The sequence below is a fragment of the Salmo salar genome, chromosome ssa03 (assembly GCF_905237065.1).
Source record: "Salmo salar chromosome ssa03, Ssal_v3.1, whole genome shotgun sequence".
In the NCBI taxonomy this organism is placed as follows: Eukaryota; Metazoa; Chordata; class Actinopteri; order Salmoniformes; family Salmonidae; genus Salmo; species Salmo salar.
Window position 1 is genome coordinate 71,447,711 of NC_059444.1, and position 24,914 is coordinate 71,472,624.

The window sequence follows — 24,914 nt, forward strand, 5'->3', positions numbered from 1 at the left end:
TCAATGTAGAAAATAGTAAAAATAAAGAAAAACCCTTGAATGAGTAGGGGTGTCCAAACTTTTGACGGGTACTGTAAGTGGACGCATGTGGCATTACGGAAACTTTGAAAAAAATGACCGTCAGAGTTGTTCCTGTTGTCATTGAGATAGAGGCTTAATCATGGATATAACTTGTTTTAGCATGGGCATTGCCATTGAGGGCAAAAAAGTAAGAGATAAGAAAAACAAATTATGAAAGAGCAGCAGTAAATAACAGTAGCAGGGCTATATACTGGGGTACCAGTACAGAGTCAATGTGCGGGGGCACCGGTGTCGAGGTATTTGAGGTAATTATGTACATGCGGGGGGGAATAGTCTGGGTAGCCATTTGATTAGCTGTTCAGGAGTATTATGGCTTGGGGGTAGAAGCTGTTTAGAAGCCTCTTGGACCTAGACTTGGTGCTCCGGTACCGCTTTCCGTGCGGTAGCAGAGAGAACAGTCCAGTAGGAGTTGCTGCTCAGCCTATGTAACGTAGATATAACATAGATATCTGACATTGTTTTAAAGGTACAAATTCAACATATTTTTTGTCTATGTGGTTGAAATATCACCCTCAAAACAGTTGACGTTGTATTCAAATTCAATGAATTTTCCACATATATTCAACGTCACATACATTGTGTCACTATACAACCAGTTTGTGCCCAGTGGGTAGTCATTATGTAATCATGCTAGGCCAGGTTATGAGTCCACCAAATCATTCATAATTGTATCAGTGTTGGATGTATTAAGTTATTATTTTTAGATTATTTTGCAGCAATAGGAATTCCATTAGGATACTGCAATGCTATGGGTGGAAGTGGGGGGCAGAATGTTAAAGAAAAAACGTTTCTGTAGGGACATTTTGACATGTTTTTTTGAGCTGAATGCCCGGTAAGCCACTGTCTGCAAATGGAATGCAAGACCTAGGTTTGTCAACTGTGAACCTGTTTTGTGTAGGTAGGCCCTAATGTTGAGTGGATTTTGCGCCATTCAAAATGGGATAGAGCAGAAATAAATACTAGGCTATTATTTTGTATATTTTTTTACTACTGATTTTATTCAAATAGCATAGGCTAACTTTTGTGTATCCAGACAATGAATCAATAAACACAAATCATGTTGAAAGTTTATTATTATAGGGCAACATGCATCCACTACTGCAAACCAAAAATAATACATCTACAACTTCTACATTTCACCTCTTGACCATTTTCTTACAGTTCTCATCAATATCCATTAGACTAAACAAATGAGGTATTTGGAAGTTGGTTAAGAGTATGTTGCTTAATGTTGCAGGCATTTCCCACGTTTTCTTCAGAATGCCAGCCATCTGCTACTCTTCACTGACTTTTCCCTGTAAAATAAAGAAATAGTAAGGAATATATTGTATGCCACTTCAGTATATCAGGTTTGGTTAGTCAGATTTATTGTATGAACAAAATACAATGCAGTAAGTTTGCTATCCAATCAACTAACCTTGCCCATGTCACGACTCTTGACCCGCATCTTGTTGACCTGGGTCTCAGCAATGTCAGCACGCTCTTCAGCCTCCTTCAACTCATGCTGCACCTTCCTGAACTTGGTCAGGTGGGTATTGGCATGCTCCTCCTATAAAATTAAATTGAATCAAGTATCAACATTTTTAAGGGAGGTTCCAAACCATATGTAAACTGGTCTGGATTGAGTTGTACTCACAGCCTCCACCACCTGTCTCTTGTAGGCTTTAACCTTCAGCTGTAACTTGTCCACCAGTTCTTGAAGTCTAATGATGTTATTTTTATCTTCCGCAGACTGTTTTAAAAAAGAGGTCATAGAATTCCCACGCACCAAAGAACTGTGGTGATGAGGAAATCAATGGTGAAGTTTTGCATGCAGTGTATCCATCCAACTGATATTTACCTGATAGGTGAGCTCCTTGATTCTGCACTCATACTTGCGTATGCCTTTGACAGCATCTGAGATGTGTTTCTGCACTGACTCTAGCTCATTCTCCAGCTCTCTCACCTGATTGAAACCAGCAACTATTACCACCACACAATACCAGCATAACATTGTCATCTGCATCTCCAATAGTAGTCAAAGTTCTATTATAATATTAACTATACAAACACTATCCTTGTCTCCAGTTTCTGGAGTTGCTTCTTTCCACCCTTCATGGCAATATTTTCTGCCTCATCCAGATGCTGCTGCAGGTCCTTGACGGTGATCTCCAGGTTCTTCTTCATCCTCTCCAGGTGACCACTTGTGTCCTGCTCCTTCTTCAGCTCCTCTGCCATCATGGCAGCCTGAACATGCAATAAAAACAGTTTAGCACAATGATAACCATAAAAACAGTTTAGCACATTGATAACCATAAAAACAGTTTAGCACATTGATAACCATTAAAGGGACACTGACAGTAAATAAGGCGGAATATAAACTTACATCAGTGATAGCCTTTTTGGCCTTCTCCTCAGCATTTCTGGCCTCCTGAATACTGTCTTCCATCTCACCCTGAATTGAGGTGAGATCAGCCTCAAGTTTCTTGAAACTGTTGACCAGGCTTGTATTCTGTAAAATATGTAATTCAGCAAATTACAATGGGGACATTTTGTATTTTTAGATTAAATTAGTTGTTGCTTTAGGGCAGAGGTGATTAAGAAAGTGGAGTACTGTACCTGTGAGTGCAATAGCTGCGCTCTCTCACTAGCACCCACTAGTTCTTGCTCAGCTGTTTTACGGGTTCTCTCAGTATTCTCCAGAGTACCCCTCATCTCCTCAATTTCATCCTGCAACAGCTCCTGCTCTCAGACATGGCAACATGCTCCTTCATATCCTCCTGTCCTCTAATATCATCATCATCAAGGTGGAGTTGTGCTTCCTATGTGGGAATGAATTGATCAAAGTAAGAGGAAATGGTGAAGTCTCTCCTATAACTGCAAGACAAACAGTATATTCCATGTACAGTACGTATGTTTCCATCAGCTAACCTTGAGCTGAACTTGTATATATCTCAGCTATTTCTGTGACTCACTGGCCTTTCGATTAGCATGGCTCAGCTGAATCTCCATCTCATTGTGGTCTCCCTCCATCTTCTTCTTAACTCGCAGGGCATCATTCCTGCTCCTGACCTCAGAGTCCAGATTGGTCTGCATGGAATCAATAACTCTGGCTGTTTCTCTTCAGCTGGTCAATCTCCTCATCCTTTTCAGAAATCTTTCTGTCCACTTCAGACTTCACCTGGTTCAACTCCAGCTGTACACGGAGGAGTTTAGATTCCTTATGCTCCAGAGAGGCCTGAATGTGTCACGATTCTCTAAAGCTGAACCCAGAAGCAGACCAGGACAAGGTGAGTAAAATTAAGGTGAGTATTTATTTACAGTCTCGAGGTGAAAATAGAATAATCCAGGAGACGGAGCGGCAGCGGAGGTGAGTTGATGAGAGTGAATAGGCAGATCCAATGATGTCACTGAAACCACCGACGGCCAGGCAAGGGAGTTGAATGTTCCGGGAGGATGACTGTAGACAGAGTAAACGGGGGTGAGTAACCGGCAAAAAGTACAGAACAACAAAACTAACTCTGGTAACATTAGGCTGATACGCTGACACAACATACTGTTTATTGCTAACGATCCGGCAGGGAATGGATGTCAGGTCAGGGCTTATGAAGAGAAGAGGTGATGATCAGGACCAGGTGTGCAGATGGCTGATGAGATGCAGGTGCGGGTAATCAAGAGTTCTCCCGCCTAGCTTCGTCGCCTGGCAACCAGACAGGGTGCATTCAGGAACCTCAGAAAACAGACTCCAAAACAAAAAACAGTCAGCTCAGGCAGAAAACAGACTCAGGAAGCAGGATTCCTGACAGTACCCCCCCTCCGACGAACGCCACCGGGCGGACAACCCGGAGCGTCAGGATGGAGGCGGTAGAAGTCACGAAGGAGGGCATCATCAAGGATCTGACGCTGAGGAATCCAACTCCTCTCCTCAGGACCATACCCCTCCCAGTCCACGAGATACTGGAAACCCCGACCCCGCCGTCTGGAATCCATGATGCGGCGCACCGTGTAGACTGGACCACCTCCGATCATCCGAGGAGGAGGAGGCGGAGGGGGTAGCAGAGGACTGAGGTGCACAGGCTTGAGGCAGGAGACATGAAAGGTGGGGTGAACTCTGAGCGTTCTAGGCAACTTGAGTCGAACCACAACAGGATTGATCACTCTCTCCACCACAAACGGACCAATGAACTTTGGTGACAGTTTCTTCGACTCAGTCCGCAGAGGAAGATCCCGTGTAGCCAACCATACCTTATCTCTGATGGCATAAGCGGGGGCTGGAATCCGGCGATGATTCGCCTGGAGCTGATAACGGTCAGAAACTCTAAGGAGAGCCTTTCTGGCCCGATGCCAGGTCCGGTGGCAACGACGAATGTGGGCCTGGACCGAGGGTACCGCGAGATCCTTCTCCTGAGAAGGAAACAAGGGAGGTTGGTAACCGTACAGGCACTGGAAGGGAGACATCCCAGTAGCAGATGTAGGGAGAGTATTGTGTGCATACTCGACCCATTGCAACTGAGAGGCCCAAGAGGCGGGGTTGGAGGAGACAAGGCAGCGCAGCGTGGATTCCATCTCCTGGTTGGCTCTCTACGCCTGACCATTAGATTGGGGGTGAAATCCAGACGTGAGACTGACAGTAGCTCCAATGGCCAAACAGAAGGATTTCCAGACAGCAGAGGTAAACTGAGGACCATGGTCGGAAACTATGTCACTGGGCAACCCATGGACCCTGAAAACCTCCCTAACCAGGATCTCGGACAACTCAGAGGCAGAGGGAAGCTTGGAGATGGTACAAAGTGGGCGAACTTGCTGAATCTGTCCACAATAGTCAGAATGACCGTGTTCCCATCAGAAGAGGGCAATCCAGTGACAAAGTCCAGGGCCAGATGCGACCATGGTCGCCGGGGAATAGGTAGGGGGTGAAGAAGTCCAGAGCTGGCCCGATTGGCACTTTTATTCTGTGCACATACTGGGCATGCAGCAACAAACCTCCGGGTATCTTCTCCCATGGCAGGCCACCAAAATCGTCTGCGTAGTAACGCCATCGTCCGAGCCACCCCCGGGTGACAAGCCATCTTGTTGGCGTGGGACCATTGGAGGACGGCAGAACGGACAGATTCAGGCACAAACAACCGACCGGGTGGACCGATATCGGGACCGGGCTGCGTCCGAAGGGCCGCCAGAACCTCCTACTCAATCCTCAATGTGACTGCTCCCACGACGAAGTTCTGGGGAAGAATCGTCTCAGTCTTGGCCCCACTCTCCTCCGTTGGAGAACATCCGGGACAAGGCGTCCGCCTTGCCGTTCTTAGACCCAGGTCGGAACGTCAGGGAAAAATTAAAGCGTCCAAAAAACAAAGCCCACCTGGCCTGACGCGAGTTGAGACGTCTAGCCGATTGCACGTAAGCAAGATTCTTGTGGACAGTCCAGACCATAAACGGTTGCTCCGCTCCCTCCAACCAGTGACGCCACTCCTCCAAGGCCAGTTTCCCCGCGAGAATCTCCCGGTTACCCACATCGTAATTCCTCTCCGCAGACGAAAGACGACGAGAGTAGAAGGCGCAGGGATGGAGTTTACCGTCAGTGGAGCTTCGCTGGGACAGGATGGAGCCAACCCCCACATCAAACGCGTCCACTTCCACGACAAACTGCCGAGCAGCGTCAGGTTGAGAGAGAATCGGGGCGTTGGTGAATCGACTCTTCAATTACAGAAATACTCGGTCTGCCTCAGGATTCCAACTGAAGGTCCTGGTGCTAGAAGTCAGGGCAGCTAACCTGTTAGGGCTAGGGGGCAGTATTGACACGGCCGGATAAAAAACGTACCCGATTTAATCTGGTTACTACTCCTGCCCAGTAACTAGAATATGCATATAATTATTGGCTTTGGATAGAAAACACCCTAAAGTTTCTAAAACTGTTTGAATGGTGTCTGTGAGTATAACAGAACTCATATGGCAGGCCAAAACCTGAGAACATTCCATGCAGGAAGTGGCCTGTCTGACAAGTTGTGTTTTATCTTGGCTCTTTTTATTGAAGACTGAGGATCTTTGCAATAACGTGACACTTCCTACGGCTCCCATAGGCTCTCAGAGCCCGGGAAAAAGCTGAAGGATATCGAGGCAGGCTCTGGCTGAAACACTTTATCGCGTTTGGCAAGTGGCCGATCAGAGTACTGTGGGCTTAGGCGCGTGCCCGAGTTGACCGAATGCTTTATTTTCTTTCGTCTGTTTACCTAAATGCAGATTCCCGGTCGGAATATTATCGCTTTTTTACGAGAAAAATGGCATAAAAATGGATTTTAACCTCTTACATCTAGACGTTCCACTAGCGGAACACCTGCTCCAATATCCAATGATAGGCGTGGCGCGAATTACAAATTCCTCAAAAATACAAAAACTTCAATTTTTCAAACATATGACTATTTCACAGCATTTTAAAGACAAGACTCTCCTTTATCTAACCACACTGTCCGATTTCAAAAAGGCTTTACAGGGAAAGCAAAACATTAGATTATGTCAGCAGAGTACCAAGCCAGAAATAATCAGACACCCATTTTTCAAGCTAGCATATAATGTCACAAAAACCCAGAAGACAGCTAAATGCAGCACTAACCTTTGATGATCTTCATCAGATGACACACCTAGGACATTATGTTATACAATACATGCATGTTTTGTTCAATCAAGTTCATATTTATATAAAAAAACAGCTTTTTACATTAGCATGTGACGTTCAGAACCGATCATATCTCTCAAGACGTCATTAACCATACTTTGGAATACTGCTGGAGCATTGGTCAGTCCAAACGGCATCACCAGATACTCGAAATGACCCATCGGTGTATTGAAGCCAGTCAACCACTCAACTCCCTCTCTGATCCAGACCAGATGATACGCATTGCGTAGATCCAGCTTCGTGAACACAGTAGCACCCTGTAAGGAGTCGAAAGCAGAGCTCATCAAGGGCAGGGGATACTTGTTCTTGACCGTAATATCATTCAAACCCCGATAATCAATACAAGGTTGAAGAGAGCCATCCTTCTTACTCACAAAAAAGAATCCTGCCCCCAGGGGTGATGACGAGGGACGAATGAGACCAGCAGCTAGAGACTCCTTTATGTAGGTCTCCAAAGCTTCACGTTCAGGTCGAGAGATACTGTATAACCGACCCTTGGGATAGGTAGCTCCAGGGAACAGGTTAATGGCACAGTCATATGGTCGGTGGGGAGGAAGTGACAGCGCCTTCTGCTTACTGAACACTTCACCCAAATCGTGATATGTTTCAGGAACCAGGGACAAATCTGGGAGGGTAAACTCAATGACCTGACTGGGAACAGAATGGGAACAGGCAGTTTTAAGGCAGTTAGCATGACATTCAATGCTCCAGCTAGTTACCTTGCCAGTCACCCAATCGAACGTGGGATTGTGTTCTCTCAGCCAGGGGTATCCAAGAACCAGAGGAACATGGGGAGAAGGCAGAATGAAGAATGAGATAACCTCTGAATGATTCCCTGACAACAGCATCTTAACCAGTTCAGTCCTCTTAGTGATACGTGCCAGACTACTGCCGTTCAGAGTGGTAGCTTCAATGGCTTCCGGTAATTGCTCCTTGGAAAGCCCCAGCTGTTCCACCAAGTCGGCATCCATAAAGCTGCCATCGGCACCTGAATCGATAAAAGCGTTAATTGCTAAACTCTGATTCTTGTTCATGAGTGTTGCAGGAAAACGGGGTCTGTCAGGACTATTGAGAGGTTGAAACTGGCTCGCTAAAAGTCCTCCCAACCTTAGCGTGCCGGGCAGTTTAACTCTTACATCTAGACGTTCCGCTAGCGGAACACCTGCTCCAATATCCAATGATAGGCGTGGCGCGAATTACAAATTCCTCAAAAATACAACAACTTCCATTTTTCAAACATATGACTATTTTACAGCATTTTAAAGACAAGACTCTCCTTTATCTAACCACACTGTCCGATTTCAAAAAGGCTTTACAGGGAAAGCAAAACATTAGATTATGTCAGCAGAGTACCCAGCCAGAAATAATCAGACACCCATTTTTCAAGCTAGCATATAATGTCACAAAAACCAAAACCACAGCTAAATGCAGCACTAACCTTTGATGATCTTCATCAGATGACAACCCTAGGACATTATGCTATACAATACATGCATGTTTTGTTCAATCAAGTTCATATTTATATCAAAAACCAGTTTTTTACATTAGCATGTGACGTTCAGAACTAGCATACCCCCCGCAAACCTCCGGTGAATTTACTAAATTACTCACGATAAACGTTCACAAAAAACATAACAATTATTTGAAGAATTATAGATACAGAACTCCTTTGTGCAATCGAGGTGTCCGATTTTAAAATAGCTTTTCGGTGAAAGCACATTTCGCAATATTCTGAGTAGATAGCCCAGCCATCACGGCTAGCTATTTAGACACCCAGCAAGTTTAGCCCTGACCAAACTCCGATTTACTATTAGAAAAGTTTGATTACCTTTGGTGTTCTTCGTCAGAATGCACTCCCAGGACTGCTACTTCAATAACAAATGTTGGTTTGGTTCAAAATAATCCATTGTTATATCCAAAAAGCGGCGTTTTGTTCGTGCGTTCAAGACACTCTCCGAAGTGTAAATATGGGTCACGAGCACGACGCATTTCGTGACAAAAGATTTCTAAATATTCCATTACCGTACTTCGAAGCATGTCAACCGCTGTTTAAAATCAATTTTTATGCCATTTTTCTCGTAAAAAAGCGATAATATTCCGACCGGGAAAGCGTGTATACGTACAAAGAGAGAGAAAATAAAAACATGGGATCCCCTCGTGCACGAGCGTGAGTCTCACAGTACTGTGACCAGCCACTATCCAAACCCGCTACTTTTTTTCAGCCAGAGCCTGCAAAGCCACGATTCAGCTTTTTGCCGCCTTCTGAGAGCCCATGGGAGCCGTAGGAAGTGTCACGTAACAGCAGAGATCCCCTGTATTGGATAGAGATAATCAAGAAGGGCAAGAAATTGTCAGACAAGGCACTTCCTGCATGGAATCTTCTCAGGTTTTGGCCTGCCAAATGAGTTCTGTTATACTCACAGACACCATTCAAACAGTTTTAGAAACTTTGGAGTGTTTTCTATCCAAAGCTAATAATTATATGCATATTCTAGTTTCTGGGCAGGAGTAATAATCAGATTAAATCGGGTACGTTTTTTATCCGGCCGTGAAAATACTGCCCCCTAGCCATAACAGGTTAACGGGCGCTGGGGACAAGCGGAGATGTAATGTCCCAAGCTACCACCGTAGAGGCAGCTGTTGGTCTCACGTCTACGTTGGCGCTCCTCCTTGGTTAACCCATGCCGCCCCACTTGCATGGTTTCAGGATCTGGAGGCAGGACCCCTCCACTAATCCAGTGAGGTGAATAATGATCGACTCGTTCCGGTCCACTTCCTGACCCGAATGGTAACCGAGTAGCTGATTGATGGGACGTGCCCCATTGCCTCTCCCTCCTCTCTCGGATTCTGTTATCCACCCGGATCGCTAATGCTACCAGACTGTCCAGGTCACTAGGTTCAGGATAGGAGATCAACTCGTCCTTGAGTTGCTCCGACAACCCCTGGTAAAAAACCGCTTGCAGTGATTCCTCATTCCACCCACTCTCCACAGCCAAACAAATTTAAAAAACTGTAGCTATTTCAATATATATTTCAAAAACAAAAACAAACATTAACAAATATTTGTTAACTTACCTTTGCTTTAGCAATAGCCTCCATGTTGCTTGACAGGTCATCCACCTCCAGTTTTAGCTCACTTTTCTCTTTCTCCAGATTCTGCTTAACTCTTTGGAGATTGTCCATCTGCTCTCCCAGTTCTGCCACACTGTCTGAATGTTTTTTACGCAGAGTAGAAGAGGTAGCGTCATGCTGTAGAGAGGATTCCTCCAGGTCTTGACGCAGCTTCTGAAACTCAGCCTCACGCTTCTTGTTCATCTCAACCTGAGTAGCAGTGGCTCCACCAGCCTCCTCAAGCCTCTCACTGATCTCCTCAAGTTCCCTGGAGAGGTCAGCCCTCTGCTCCTCTAGCTTGGCCCGAACAGCAGGATCAGCCTCAGTTTCTTCTCTTGGACAATGGAGACCATCTTCTCCTCAAGCTCTTTTCTCCTGCTTTCTGATTTGGCCAGATCCTCCTTGCACTTAGTGAAGTCCACCTTTTATTTGGGCCATCTCTTTTTCCGACTGCACTCTTCAGAAGAGGCTTGAGTTTGAAATATAGCTTCATCCATGGCCAGTGTTTCATGTTCATGAAATTATATTGTATGGTGTAAATTGACTCCCTATCAAAGTAAAGTCAAGATTATTCTGTTAGATTTCATTCAAAATTGACTTAAGTGATATCCCAGAGTTCACAGTGTTTATATTGCAAAAGACCCGTGTTTCCATACCTTCTGGCCATCATCTTCTGGTACTCCGGTCTGACAACATATCCTAAACACAGTGCCTGAGTAGATGTCACAACATGGGCTAAGCGCTCGTCTCTCATCTCCTCCAGAGCACCCAGGAGACCAGCTTTAAAAAACACCTGAAAAAGAGGAGTTTGGTTTACTAACAATATAGGGTTTGTGCATTACTATTACAGTGTGAATGTTGTATGCAGTGTGAAAAGTGCACTTTGGTGTGGCCGAACTTGTACTGAGTATGATCCACATCAATGGAGCCTAGCAGTTTCTCCACAGCCTTCTTGTTGTCCATGAACTGTCCCTCTGGGATAGCACTGGCATTCAGGATCCTGTACCTGAAACACATGGGACCAAGCATTAGTACTGAATACACTAGAAACCGTATACCAAGTAGTCCCTAATGAAACCGACGTCAGTGTGCTGCTAACAGTTTAGTTTCCTCCACTGTCCCTGTCCCCATACCGAGCTCGAACCAGTGATCCTCTGCTCACAAACACACAGCCGTCCCTCCTTGACAACTTACCAAACATTTGAGCTATTCAAAAGGTACCAATTGAATAGCTCCATCGGTGACATTTTAAGCCAGCTGTGGAGTGAGCTTAAGGCACATTCTTAACTCCGTTACATTAACATGTGTCCCCCAATTTACCTCTGCTTGAAGTCCCCATAAAGGATTCTGCTTGGGAATCCCTTCCTGCAGATTCTGATACCCTCTAACACACCATTGCAGCGCAGCTGGTGGATAACCAATTGGTTCTCCATTGCACCTATGATGGAAGCATAAAATGACATTTAACAGTATCTCAAGGCAGTAAAGTTTCACTGGAGTTGAAATTGAGCAGATTATCCTGAGTACCTGGTGTTTTGGTCTCATTTGGAATCAAACACCGCATAAAGTGAGGATGGGTTGTTCTCAAGTTTGTCATGAGCTTGCCAAGGTTCTCCTGAAAATATGTAACGTAAAAATGTATCAGGAAGTGTAGTTACAGTATATAGACTATATACAATAGCTCATGTGGGGAGAGTGTTAAAGGAATTTTCTATCCTAATGATAATAATTAACAATCAATAAGCCTTGACTAATTCCCAAGGTTTGTAAGACAATGGGTTAAATAATTAGGCAAGGACTCAGCTTTCTGCAAAAGGTTCATTGGGCTTTATTCAGAGAACGTTCTGCGGTCCCAATAACAAAGCATCATTATATACCAGGCTCCTCATTTACGCACACTCCTCCACACAAACCGTAGTTAACCTACACATATACATACACACAAATATTAGATGTATGTTTCACTCCCCGGATTTCTCACAACCGTTAATCACTATCCAGTGCTGCCCGTTCCTTTCCCCCAAGATTAGAGAAACCTTGGAGATACCTCCCTGCTAAAAACACCCTTGCTTAAACACACACACACACACACACACATTTTGTCCCGGCCTTCTACTAGACCTTATGGGACTAACCATTCAGTACATTAATTATTCATTATCCATGCTACATAACTACTAATTAATAATGGATTATTGATTAATTTACCTTTATTAGATAATTCTCTTATCAGAGAGTGATGTCTTATTTTGTCTATGCAGCACTGCACATTGATCAACTGCACATGAACAACTTACTCTGAACAGAGAGGAAACTGTTTGGAACGATGCTCCCTTCTTAGCAACTTTCTTGGCCGCACCACCTGCCGCAGGCTCTAAAGAAACAATGTTGAAATAATTATCAATACTGCATGGCCTGTTATTTTAGCTATGTGAGATGAATTAAGATGGTCTTCATGGTCAGTTGATCTAATTTGATCAGGTAATATAAACTAAAAATGCATGGTTACCGTCTGTTGCAGAGAAGGTTGCATAAAGCATACACAGTATTTTGACAGATGACTTCTGGTACAGCTGCAGAACACACTCATTCAACGGGTCCTTGTTCTTGTCCAGCCAGCCAGTGAGACTGTAGTCCACATTACCAGCATAGTGCACCAGGGTGAAGTGGGCCTCAGGTTTGCCTTTGACAATCTTTGGCTTTTGGAAAGCTTGGTTCTTTCCAAGATGCTGGTCGTAGAGTTTGTTCTTGAAAGAAGTGTCTGTTGACTTAGGGAACATACACTCCTCTTCAAGGATGGAGAAGATGCCCAATGGCTGGTGGACAAGAGATGATTAATTACTGAGAATAACCAGTCAAATGCAGAGCATTCAACATGATTAAATCAATGTATATGGTTTTTGACAATACCTTCTCAATAAGCTCAATGCAGGCAGCCAAGTCCATACCAAAGTCAATGAACTCCCAGTCTATTTCTTCCTTCTTATATTCCTCTTGTTCCAACACAAACATGCGGTGATTGAAAAACTGATGCAGTTTCTCATTAGTGAAGGAGATGCAGAGCTGTTCCAGTGTGTTGTACTGAGGGAATATGAAAGTATTATGCAAATGAATGCCTGAGGATCAATGTATGCTTGTTTCATTTCACAAAACATTAGTAATGAAAGATATCAATATGTTGGAACCATACTTCAAAGATCTCAAATCCAGCGAAATCCAGAACACCAATGAAATGTTGTCTGGACTGCTTTGTATCCAGTTGTTGGTTGATCCTTAAGACCATCCAAAAGAACATATTCTCATAGACTGATTTGGCAAGGGCTCCAATGGAGTTGTACACCTATAATGTATAGAAAATATCCTCTTAGTTGACTATTGCTAAGTCTAAACACTCGTAATGTCTATGTCTTGTTGCCACACTTGCTGAACGCTTTATCCTTTGGTGACATACTCATTCCCAACCTTTACTCTGGAATAGCAGAGATTTTTGACCAGGTCAGCAGAGTTCAAGCCCATCAGGTATGCTGCTTTCTCAGCTTCTGTATAGAGAACACAACAATACTTTACAAACAGAGCAGACAACCATCAATTTATGACATTACAACTTTTGTTTTGTTAATACCTGTTCTCTATGACAAAGATTGATGACTACCTGATTAATTGTATTTGATTCAGTTTTGATATACACAATCATATGATGAAGGGTTTTTAGAGTGTTCCCCTCACCCTCGGTGCCATCAGGTTCTGCCTGTTCCTCACGCTACTTCTGCTTGAACTTCATGTTCCCATGATGCATTATGACTCCAGTCAGCTTGTAGATGCCCACTTTTTCATCAGCAGTAAAACCCAGGATATCAATAGCTTCCTGTGCCAGAATAGAGGGCCATCAAAGCTATCTGAAAATAAACCATGCATATTTGATCCACATAACTCAACTCACATCAGTAGCTATCAATTCATCTGCATCGTCTATGCTCTTCACGGTGATTTCTCCTTGACTTATAAAGGCAAAGTCATAGGGGTTGGTGGTGATGAGAAGCATATCTGAAAGGGGGAAATTCAATTAGACTGGAGTCCCTAAATGTCTTCTTTTTTTAAAGTACATTTTTCCCAATGTTTTTAGGAATATCGCTAGCAGCAACAGAATAGACACGTTTGGAATGACATACAGTACCTACAGTAGAAAAGAGGACAATATCTTCGTTTTAACTTTATTTCTCAACTCCTAATATTGAGCAAATTACACTCACCGGAGCCAGTTACACTAACTGGAGTATCTGACATACGTAGACTTTGAAAAAACACCCACAAACAGGATACTGTACCTGTCACGCCCTGACCATAGAGAGCCCTTGTTTCTCTATGGTGTAGTAGGTCAGGGCGTAACGAGGGGGTGTTCTAGTTTAACATTTCTATGTTGGTGTTTTGGTTTGGTTCCCAATTAGAGGCAGCTGGTAATTGTTGCCTGTAATTGGGGATCATATTTAAGTAGCTATTTTTCCCACCTGTGTTTGTGGGATATTGTTTTGTGTTTGTGCATGTGCACCACGTAGTCACGTTTTGTTGTTCGTTTATTGATTTATTTGTTTTTGCTTAAAGTTTCACTTTGTAATAAATATGTGGAACTCAACATCTGCTGCGCCTTGGTCCCGTTCTTACGACAACCGTGACAGTACCAGTGCATTTTTATCTCAATATCACATTTCTGTGTAACAATTAAGTACCTTACCGTTATTTGTTTTCAATTAAAATGGTCAAAAAGAAACAAAAATAGCTTCTTAGCAAAGAGAAATTTCTCAAGCAAGAATTTTGCTAGCACTGTCTGGGAGAGGTCTGAGTGGGGAGGGGAAAATGGAAAGTTTGCTGTTATTGGCAGAGAGGTTTGGAACTCTCTTTCTTATTGGTTTATAAATGAATAAATGATGTCACCATGGAGTGATGTCGCCATGGAAGGCCAAAAGTCCATACCACCAAAACGGGCTGACATTTTTACACGAAAAGGACATTATCATAAGTTTCACAATTTCACAGTATTATTCAAACCTTGTAGTGTGGAAATATATATACTGTATATAAAAGCTGCTCTTAGCAAAAATGTGTTTGGAGTTATGATTCACCTGATGACAAGACCTGCTAACGTATGATGGGGGTCACATTTGATGAGTGTCACATATGATGGGGTCCCATATTATTTGTGTGTGTGTGTGTGTGTGTGTGTGTGTGTGTGTGTGTGTGTGTGTGTGTGTGTGTGTGTGTGTGTGTGTGTGTGTGTGTGTGTGTGTGTGTGTGTGTGTGAGAGAGAGAGAGAGAGAGGCTTAGTAAGAGAGATACTGCAGTATGTCAAGATTCTACGTACCAATACGCTCTGGCTTCTTGTTGCAAGTAAGCTGGTAGAATATATGGTAGCTCCTCTCAGCACCCAATTGAAATGTCACTCGAGATTTTTCCAGCAGATCTTTCAGTAACAAAGCAGAATTAATTCAACATCACTCATACAGTATATGAATAAAGTTAGGAAATTAATTTTAGCAACAAAACAAATGTTGTACTTACACACTTCAATATCTACTGAGGCCAGTTTACCCATTGTACCACAGTGTATTGTAATGAATTTGCCCTTTTTGAGAAAATAAAAGTGTCTTACTGTAAGTTTAACGTTGTTCAGCTCTTATTGCTACGCTTCTGCATAAAAAACTATTCTGTTGGATTCTGGTTTCACTCACAAAGCGAGAGGAGTTGTCGTTCCTCACTGTCTTGGCATTCCCAAAAGCCTCCAGCAGAGGGTTGGCCTGGATGATTTGATCCTCCAGGGTTCCCTGCCACAAGAAAGGAAATGTATCTGACATCCATTCTTGTACAGCACCAGTCAAAGCCCATTTCTGTACAGCACCAGTCAAAGCCCATTCCTGTACATCACCGGTCAAAGCCCATTTCTGTACAGCACCGGTTAAAGCCCCTGCACTACAAAAGGTATAAACTTACCTTCATCTTGCTGACTGGTTCTTTTTTCTGGTCCGCAGACACTGCGATTGTCGCAAAGTACTGGATGACACGTTTGGTGTTTACAGTCTTGCCTGCACCGGATTCTCCACTCTTGAAGAAAAATATCCGATTATTGTGTAATTCGAATATACTTAACTGGCAACTACTATATCTGCATCAATTAAAAAAAGAAAAACACATGATACTCACGTGATTAGGATAGACTGATGTTCCAGATCTAAAGAAAAATAAGCACAATAAGTTGGATGTTCAAAATCACAATATGTAATGAAAAGACATTTAAAGCAGTTGGTGACATACCCGTTAGCATGAGCTGATAGGCATTATCAGAGAGGGCGAAGATGTGAGGTGGGACCTCCATCCTCTTCTTCCCTCTGTAGGCGCTCACCACCTTTGGGTTATAGACCGGTAGCCACGTATAGGGGTTCTCAGTCACACAGAACAGCCCAGAGTAGGTCTGTCAATACAAAATAAATATATATGCCCTTGTTAGATACATTTAACAATGAGATTATCAATTTAATAAAATGTGTATCAGTGTAAAAGACTTGCATAGATCATCCATGCTGCGTAATGCTCTTTGAGGTTATACAGCACAGAGGGCTCATTGAGGTGGGTCATCATAACCATTTCCTCCATTTTATCAAACTTGGGAGGGTTCATTGGAAAGACTTACTCCTCCTTGACTGTTAAAGTCTGGAAAATAGAAACAAAATACAGCAGGGTTCTGAAAGCTGCTGAAGGCAAGCCTCCAATCTGGCACATTGAATGGAAATGAGCCCATGTTGCCACTGACTGCTACAACATTGGTTCCACCGTGGACCTACTCTGTCATCCAGGGTCTGGACGGCGACTTTGTCTCTGTCTTTGTTCTGGATGAGCCCCTTCACATGGAGCTCTTTGTCATCACTGACGTAACAGGCTGTTTTGGCCTCAAAGGGCGTAGACTGAGCCTCGATCCTCTCCTTCTCTGACTTCCTCAGGTACTGGGAAGCTGGCTCGAAGATGGACATTTCTCCCTCCCCGCTCATTTTGGCCTCTAAGAATACAGTATAACACATTTAACCTCAGGCTTTTTCTTCCTTGAAAGTCAAAGATTAAATTGTCATTTGTCATTCTACCTACCTACTTCTTGCAGCTTACTGCAATCACTGAATCCCTTGACACCAAAAAAGCTGTGCGCTTGAATGGTCCAGAAGCCTGTTGAGAATGCAACCACATAACATGGAAATCTGCTTTTTAACATGAAGTTATAAGAATTCAGCTATTCTTGTCAAACAGGGGGGAGACTTACCTTGTTGCTGATGCTAGGGGGTAATGGGCATGCATTGTTTGAGCTGCATGAACCTGTTGCCCATGGATAACTCCATTAAGCACAAGGTACTCTATGGTTATATTTAGGCCTACCACTCGTGCACTATAATATGTCACATTTCCATTCAATAAAGAACCTGACATCAATGCATTATTAACCACAACCAAAAGAGATTGCAACGAACTGTGACTGTTTAGTTCTATGCTCAGTGATCTGGGCATACGTTTCTCTCTCTATACATACATACATATAATAATATATAGAGCCATGGATATTAATGACAATATTACATGATACTCCCAATATTTCATAGATGAAAAACTAGCTGAAATACTGTAACTTACATATAAAGATGATATAGTAACAATGCAAGCCAAACGATAGGGGGGAAACATTTGCGCCAGTAATATCTGTCAAAGCATTCATCTGCTGTTGTTGAGAAGAGCATTTGAAAATGACCCCAAAGCTATAAATATGAGTTGTGCTTAGTAGGCACTTTGGACACACTCCCTATTCATTCATCCAGGTTGTTGCATTAATCAAGATCCAATATCATAGACTCGGCTACATTTAAAATAGAGTAGGTTGTGATTGTAGAAAAGTAAAATGATTACTCAGACACGTTCAAGCAGATTTGAAGAGGATTGTTTCCCTTCTTTTTAAAGGATAATTCAGGTTAATTGGGATGGAAATACTGGCGTACAAAGCCCCGGACTTGGATACAGCTGTTTTAACAATAAGTACATGGCCACAGTCCAATCCAAACAGCAGTTACAGTATGAACCCTGTTCTCTCTGTTCATCAGAATGGCAGAATTAACCGGCATAACTTATATGTCCACTCTACAGACCATATTATTCACAAAGAAGTAAAGTTAATCATTTTCATGTGACCTTTTGTTCATTGTTAAGGGGATACTTGGGGATTTTGGCCTTTTATCTACTTCCCCAGAGTCAAATGAATTTGTGAATGCCTGTCACGCCCTGACCTGAGAGAGCCTTTTTTATGTCAGTATTTAGGTTTGGTCAGGGTGTGATTTGGGTGGGCATTCTATGTCCTTTTTTCTATGTTTTTGTATTTCTTTGTTTTGGCCTGGTATGGCTCTCAATCAGGGACAGCTGTACTTCATTGTCGCTGATTGGGAGTCATACTTAGGCAGCCTGTTTTCCTTTGGGGTTTTGTGGGTAGTTGTTTTCTGTCTTGTGTGTGGTTACCTGGCAGAACTGTTGGCGTTCGTGTTTGTTTTAAAGTGTTTCATTAAATATAATTATGACCACTTACCATCTTGGTCCCCTCTTCCAGACGATTGTTACAATGCCATAATCAACATCCATGGCACCTAGGGAACAGTGGGTTAACTGCCTTGCTCAGGGGCAGAACAACAGATTTTTACCTTGTCAGCTCAGGGATTTGATCCAGCAACCTTTCTGTTACTGGCTCAAAGCTCTAACCACTAGGCTACCTGGTGCCCCTGACTGGAACTCTATGGGTATCTACTAGCATGCTAGCAGATATTCATAGACTTCTAGTCATTGAGCTAACGCTAGTTTGCAATTGCGCTTGTTAGCAACTTCAGTCAAACTGCACGCAGAGACATAAATATGGTATCCACAAGTTCATCTCACTCTGGGGAAGTCCCGAAGTATCCCTTTAAGACAAGGCTTTATCAGAACATTACTATACCATGTGACTGTAGAGTGCAATGTCACAGCAAGGTGAGCGATAGGACAGTGTACTCACATAGTGACATCCAATGTATGCCAACTAGAAATTAACAAAGCAGGATTTGTATTTCACTTTGATTGAACATTTGATATGTCATGGACAGCAGGATAGCCTAGTCTGCAAGGGCTTTGAACTTAATATTCACACAAGGTGTCCTTACACAATGAATGGATGGGATAACAAATGAATGAGTACATACATAAACTGAGAACGATCAAATAAGACATTGCAGTTCAAGTTGTTGGATACTGAATATTGTGCTTTGGGGTGACAAACGTAATTCAATTTGAAGAATTCCAGATCATGTATTGAGACGTCAGATACTGTGTTTATTTATGTATCTGTTGCTTGGTGTAACATTTTATGGATTTTAAATTGTCAAATCAAATATTCTAAAGGCTATTCCTTTTCATTCTGTATGAGTGAAAGCATCACACTGCTTGTTTCACCATTATCTTCCACAAGAGGATGCTTACTTACTGAGCTTAAGCAACTCCTTGTTCTTAACGTAGCTACATCAATCACGTTCTGGTGTGAAAAGCTTCTAGTACAAGATGTCGATGACAATAAGCAAGCCTTTCAAACCTGTCGTCTTTCATGTCAAACTGTACAGTAATAGGGCCTGCCTGACTAGAAGGCCTCCTTCACAGATGCACGCATGCACACAGACAGACAGACAGACAGACAGAGACACAGACACACACACACACACACACACACACACACACACACACACACACACACACACACACACACACACACACATCCTTCACAGATGCACGCATGCACACAGACAGACACACACACACACACACACACACACACACACACACACACACACACACACACACACACACACACACACACACACACACACACACGATGTACCTATATATATATATATACAGTACACTTTACAATAGTGATCAAAGGTACAGTATATGAAGTGTATTTGAAAGTTGAGCAATCTGAAAAGGGACTATTATGCTCTGCAGTCTGATCAACTCAAAAACTCATTAACTGATCAGTCTGATCAACTCATGAACTCATTAACTGATCAGTCTGATCAATTCATGAACTCATTAACTGATCAACTCATGAACTCCATTAACTGATCAGTCTGATCAACTCATGAACTCCATTAACTGATCAGTCTGATCAACTCATGAACTCCATTAACTGATCAGATACAGATACTCCACAGCTGCTGTAGGCGCATGTTTGTCTTATATACCCCTCATATCAGACGAGAGAACCAACATTGAATTATTTCTGCTCCTTCAGTGAAGATTGTTTGATAACATGAAACACTCCATTGAAGTTGGTCAATGATGCTCCAGTATGCTCTGGAGCTAATAAACGGTGCTTTGCCACTTGTCAACAAGTTCAGTCAACAAGAAACACAGTGTCCTCATCTTTGGAACGTTTAGTGTGAGCTTATGTGTTCTTCTAACTCATATTCAAAACTCAAGAGGACAACGTGTTTGTTTCAGACATTATCATGTGTTGTCAATCATCAACATCTCAAGAATCTCATCATGAAGCCGTCCCTATAGTGCACATTGCGTACCAGATATACTACTATAACAGGCTTTGATAACTTAATGCAATTTGTAAGTCGCTCTGGATAAGAGCGTCTGCTAAATGACGTAAATGTAAATGTAAATGAGTATGAGTTCTGTGTCTTATAGGTAATGTAAGCCTTTGTTCTGATTTGCATTAAGCTGAGTGATTGTGAAAAGGACAAAATAAATAGGCCATATAAACATATTCCACACAAATAGTCCCCCATGGCCTTGATGAGTTCTTAAGGACATGTCAGACATCCTGGCTGTAAATGAACTTGATGTTGAACAGGACGACTCCGCTTGAAATTTGGGTTTCTAAAGATTGAAAATGTGTCTGCTGTCTTCACTGGTTCTTATCGCTTTTTCATTTAGATCTCTGTCTAGCCAGCTGCCAGATGATGTAGCCTGGCCGGCTGCATGCCTTCTTAGAGATAGTCAGTCACAATCAGTCAGTATCAGAGGGGAGTGTGGCAGCTCGAACACACTTCACACGGGGTCAATTTGATTTATAAGAAATGGAGGGACGGATCAACACAAAACGGGCCTTGTTGCCTGCGAGTGCCTCACAGCTCTGTCTCACAGTGTTGGCCATTGTGTGGCCTGCCATGGAGAAGGCCCCTGGCTGCATCTGAGAATGGGCTTCCAGACCCAAACATCTGCTGGACACTAACAAAGATTCATAGAAAACGTCTCATACCACAAGATGGTTCTTCCTGGACCATTTTATTCTTTGTCTTGTAAATAAAGAAAAGAGGCGGAGTAGAAAGATGTTTAGTGTCTGTCCATTCCTTCCATGTCTTAGCTTTGACCCTGGGTGCCGGGTCACTCTGGCCAGTAATGAGAACCCATATGTGTGACAAATGTTTCCTCCTCCTGGTTCTAAAAGAGCCTTGTCCCACTCAATGTTCACTGTGACTCGTTAACGGACACTTCTTTCATTTGGCTGTTTGCTTCCTTACGACTTAGTCTCAGCCCAACATGGTAAGGCTTTGTTTTTAATGCTATTATTATCAGTCTCTGTTATCAATGACATTTTTGACAGTACTTTATGTGCGGTGTTACATTTTTTGACAGATTTGGGAGTTTCTTCAATGGAGCACTGTTGCTTCAGCGGAACAATTGTGGTAGTCAGACAGAATGGGTACAGGAGATTCATTGGCTCTGTTCAAGCCTTTGTGTCGGATGTAGATGTATTTTATTTATCATCCTTTTGAGTTTGGTGGATTTTTATTCTGCTTAGACATGGTCTGTCTGTCTCTGTCCAGATATAGCTCTCATATCCCACTTCTTCTGCAGCACAATGTGTGCCCTGTGGGGGGGCCTGCCAAAACACTTTGATCTTCACTGTTGGTTTTAAATGTCCCTCTGTCCCTCAGCCACCCTGCTCTCCTAGCTCAGTCAAATTCCCTCTTCTTCTGTGTCTTCAGGAAGGCTCTGTTTCCCTTGAAAGATAAAAACAGAACCTGTTAAATGAAGTCTGGATTGTTTATTGTCACGTTCATTAGCCTGTGTAAGAAACAGGGCTCACTGATTTGTCCATGTTCGCCCCTTTTTATCATTATCATGTGTGGAGTTACGGTATGTTGTTTTAAAAGACTTTTCTCATAATTACTGAAATGTACAGTACAGTTAGTACTGTACATGCCCTGGAGCCACAGAGAAAACCATGTAAAAACAAATTACATTTAGTCCACTGTTTCGTAAGTGTTTCAGATTAAGAGTCACTTACCATACTGAACTTGGATGCAACATTTTGTTGCAATATATTATTTAACATGTACACAAATGTGGGTGACTGACAACAAGCACCACAGTGCCTTAATTTGAATTGATGTGATTGGACAGAATGGAAGATATTATGTGCATAGCAGAGCCTGAGGTAGCAGGTTGAATCAATGCAGATGCAGTGTTTTTGAAATCACCTCAGTATGTAGACATTCTAAACAAAGGGTCATACAATGACAATCAACTCGATTGACTGATGACTCAAAGCTAGCACAAGTACCACATTTGCAGTGGGATTTCATCTATTCCTGCCACTCTCGTTCTCTGGAACGTTTCCTAATTACCTTTCACTAAGCCCTGCCCCCCTTGGTTACTGCTGCAACCTCGGACAACATTTTCCAGAAAAGCCCAATTCCCCATTCAACTACTGGCGAAATCCTCTCAAAATGATCTCAAACTGTTTATAATACACAATGAAATGAAACCCTACCTCAGTGGGTTAAACACAGACTACGCCTTACTAACTCTTGGATATGTTGTGGTGGACTGTCATTACAATTGCTTCAAGGGAACCTGGTAATGTTTGTAGTGCAGCTAGCCACTGAATGGTGCTGAATTCACTCAGCATGCAGTCAAAGCTATAACCACTTCTGGAGCTAACTAGTGCTCTCAAATCGTATCCTGCTGTCGACAGCAGATGAGAGTTGTATTCATAACATTGCAAACTTAGCTAGCTAACATACATTTTTGGAAAACAAGTTATACAATGTAACAAAAGTAGAATTTCGGATTCAAAAAATACTCCATCAACAGACTCTGCACTTTAGGAATCACAATACTCCCTTTGCACTGTTCAATTATTAAGCTATTTCATTTTTTTTAATAACTCAGTTTTTGCCATAGCCCTCACTGGCTTTTATGCAATTGAAAAGTGAGCATTTATGCAATTGAAAATGTGTCGGACTCGACAGTTGTCGCACTGCGATTGGTTGCTAAAAATTCTGGGGCGGAGCTTAGCGAATGGTCATTTGCTGTTGAAAGCAATTTGGAGTTTAAAACTGTTACAGGGCACTCGGTGCACCACCAAGACTTCCTGGAGTGACAGTGAAAGGGCTTTGCCCACCGGACCACACCACTGAGTGAGATAGATAGGCCCTAAGTAGGATACAATAGGCAGAGAGATCAGTCAGCGGTGAGGATTTAACACTAGGCCTGGCTCTTCCTTTAGTACCCCTGTCTCTAACCAGCTTCAGGTGCTGCACTATAATAATCCCCCTATTGCAGGTAGCACAAAGTGGGGTTAATGCTCTCATTCATTCCCAGTCATACCAATGAAGCCAGAGAAGGGCATGCTAACAGCAAGAGCCCAGACTCTCCTCTGTAGTGGTGGGAGAGGGCCTGTCCTGTTGTTTTGTTGGTATTCAATGGGAACTGAGGAAACTGGAGGGGAGTATACTCTATAAAGAGTCTCCTCCCAGGGGTTGCAGTGGGAGCACCACCCCAGAGGATTGTGGGATTTGGCAGGAGATATCCAGAGGATTTTGTCCTTTTAAATTCTTTGAAAGCCTGGACGCCGTTCCGCTTTATTCAACAGTTTTTTGCCAGGGGACATGTGAAATCGCTACAGCTCAGGGAAGTGAGATAAATCACAAATGATATAAATCTCAAGATAAGAATCTGTCATTTACATCTCTCTGGGAGGATTAATTAGTTAACGATTCATGTCTCCGGCAAAAAGTAACAGTTCACTGCTATTCCATGGTTCAGAGGATTGTATGCTGCCTAAGATGCATTAGGTTAGGGTTAGTAGTGGCCATTATATTGTATAAAGTCTGATTTATGTTAAGCTAATGGACATTGTGCTCTTTGGTGATACAGTATGTTCATGATTTGTCTGACATAGTGTAATCACATACAGTATGTCCTTATTGGGAGCTTGAGGAAGGATAATGCATTTTATGAGCTCATGATAAATGACTGAGGACAGTATCGTGCAGCACAGCATGGCTCGTCAATGAAGACGAGGCGCTTTGTATTGTACTCACTGCAAACTGCTCACTGCAAGCCCAGTGCTTTATATCAGAAAGAGAGACAGAAAGGAATCCCTTTTATCTTGTACATCAAACGAGTGTAGATATCCGCAGGATCTCTCTGCTTTATCATTCCATTAATATCTTTCCCTTCCTCTCCTCCCTTTCCCCCTCTCCTCCCCCTCTGTCCCCACACTCCTCAGTGGATCTGGGGTAGGGTCGTGACTAGCAGCCAGTCACCATGTTAGAAGAGGTACAGGCAGAGTTCAGCAGGCCCTCTGTCAGATACAGCAGACAGCTTTGACTGGGCAACACACTGTTGCTAATGACAATGAATCGTCGGTCAGGCCATCCCTGTAGATTAAAGAGGACTTTTGCCTTGTAAAGTACACTGCAGTAAATTCTGCACTCGCAATGTGACCAGGAGCTTTATGGGTGTGTATGAGGCTTCTGGGAACTGCTGATAAGGTCCAAGAAGCTGTTATTGTTATTTATCCAGATAGTGGATCATTGTGAATAACACCCTCCAACCAAGGGAAGGCACTGTGAAAGCCCTGAAGAAAGCACTGTGAGCCGAAAAGAATAGCTTCCAAATAATAACAGCACATCGGAACGGATGTTGTTTGCACACTTCAAGGAAACATGTGCAGTGGTGGACAAATATATTGGAACCCTTGAACTTCTGAAATAAGTTCAAATGGAACCAT

The 24,914-nt window shown here is 42.9% G+C and overlaps 2 protein-coding genes and 2 pseudogenes across 3 annotated transcripts in view; 2 read left to right on the forward strand and 2 right to left on the reverse strand.

The window, feature by feature from the left end:
• The window catches only part of LOC106601500 (myosin heavy chain, fast skeletal muscle-like), a 46,286-nt pseudogene extending 38,741 nt beyond the window's left edge, over positions 1–7,545 (forward strand).
• Positions 1,236–2,116, reverse strand: LOC106601499 (myosin-7). The gene is made up of 4 exons (XM_045715246.1): positions 1,922–2,116; positions 1,718–1,813; positions 1,499–1,630; positions 1,236–1,376 (listed from the first exon to the last, which is right to left on the reverse strand). The coding sequence occupies exons 1-4, from the start codon at positions 2,084–2,086 to the stop codon at positions 1,356–1,358; spliced, it is 414 nt and encodes a 137-aa protein (XP_045571202.1). The 5' UTR covers positions 2,087–2,116; the 3' UTR covers positions 1,236–1,355.
• LOC106601498 (myosin-4-like) lies at positions 2,084–16,875 on the reverse strand (annotated as a pseudogene).
• Positions 16,876–21,244: 4,369 nt separating this feature from the next.
• LOC106601502 (growth arrest-specific protein 7) overlaps positions 21,245–24,914 on the forward strand; it is a 31,172-nt gene continuing 27,502 nt past the window's right edge. The window contains exon 1 of one of the 2 annotated variants that reach the window (XM_014193726.2): positions 21,245–21,433. In XM_014193726.2, the coding sequence (XP_014049201.2) occupies positions 21,431–21,433 (3 nt within the window). In that variant the 5' untranslated portion in view covers positions 21,245–21,430. The remainder of the gene's footprint in view (positions 21,434–24,914) is intronic. The other variant, XM_014193727.2, reaches the window with a different exon arrangement.

Excerpts from the sequence above, each read along its gene's own strand:
- LOC106601499 (XM_045715246.1), bottom strand. The coding sequence starts at position 2,086 with ATGCAGATGACAATGTTATGCTGGTATTGTGTGGTGGTAATAGTTGCT. Across the intron at positions 1,814-1,921 it reads TCAAGGAGCTCACCTATCAG|TCTGCGGAAGATAAAAATAA; the intron begins GTAAATATCAGT and ends TTTTTAAAACAG. Across the intron at positions 1,377-1,498 it reads AGAGTCGTGACATGGGCAAG|GGAAAAGTCAGTGAAGAGTA; the intron begins GTTAGTTGATTG and ends TTTATTTTACAG.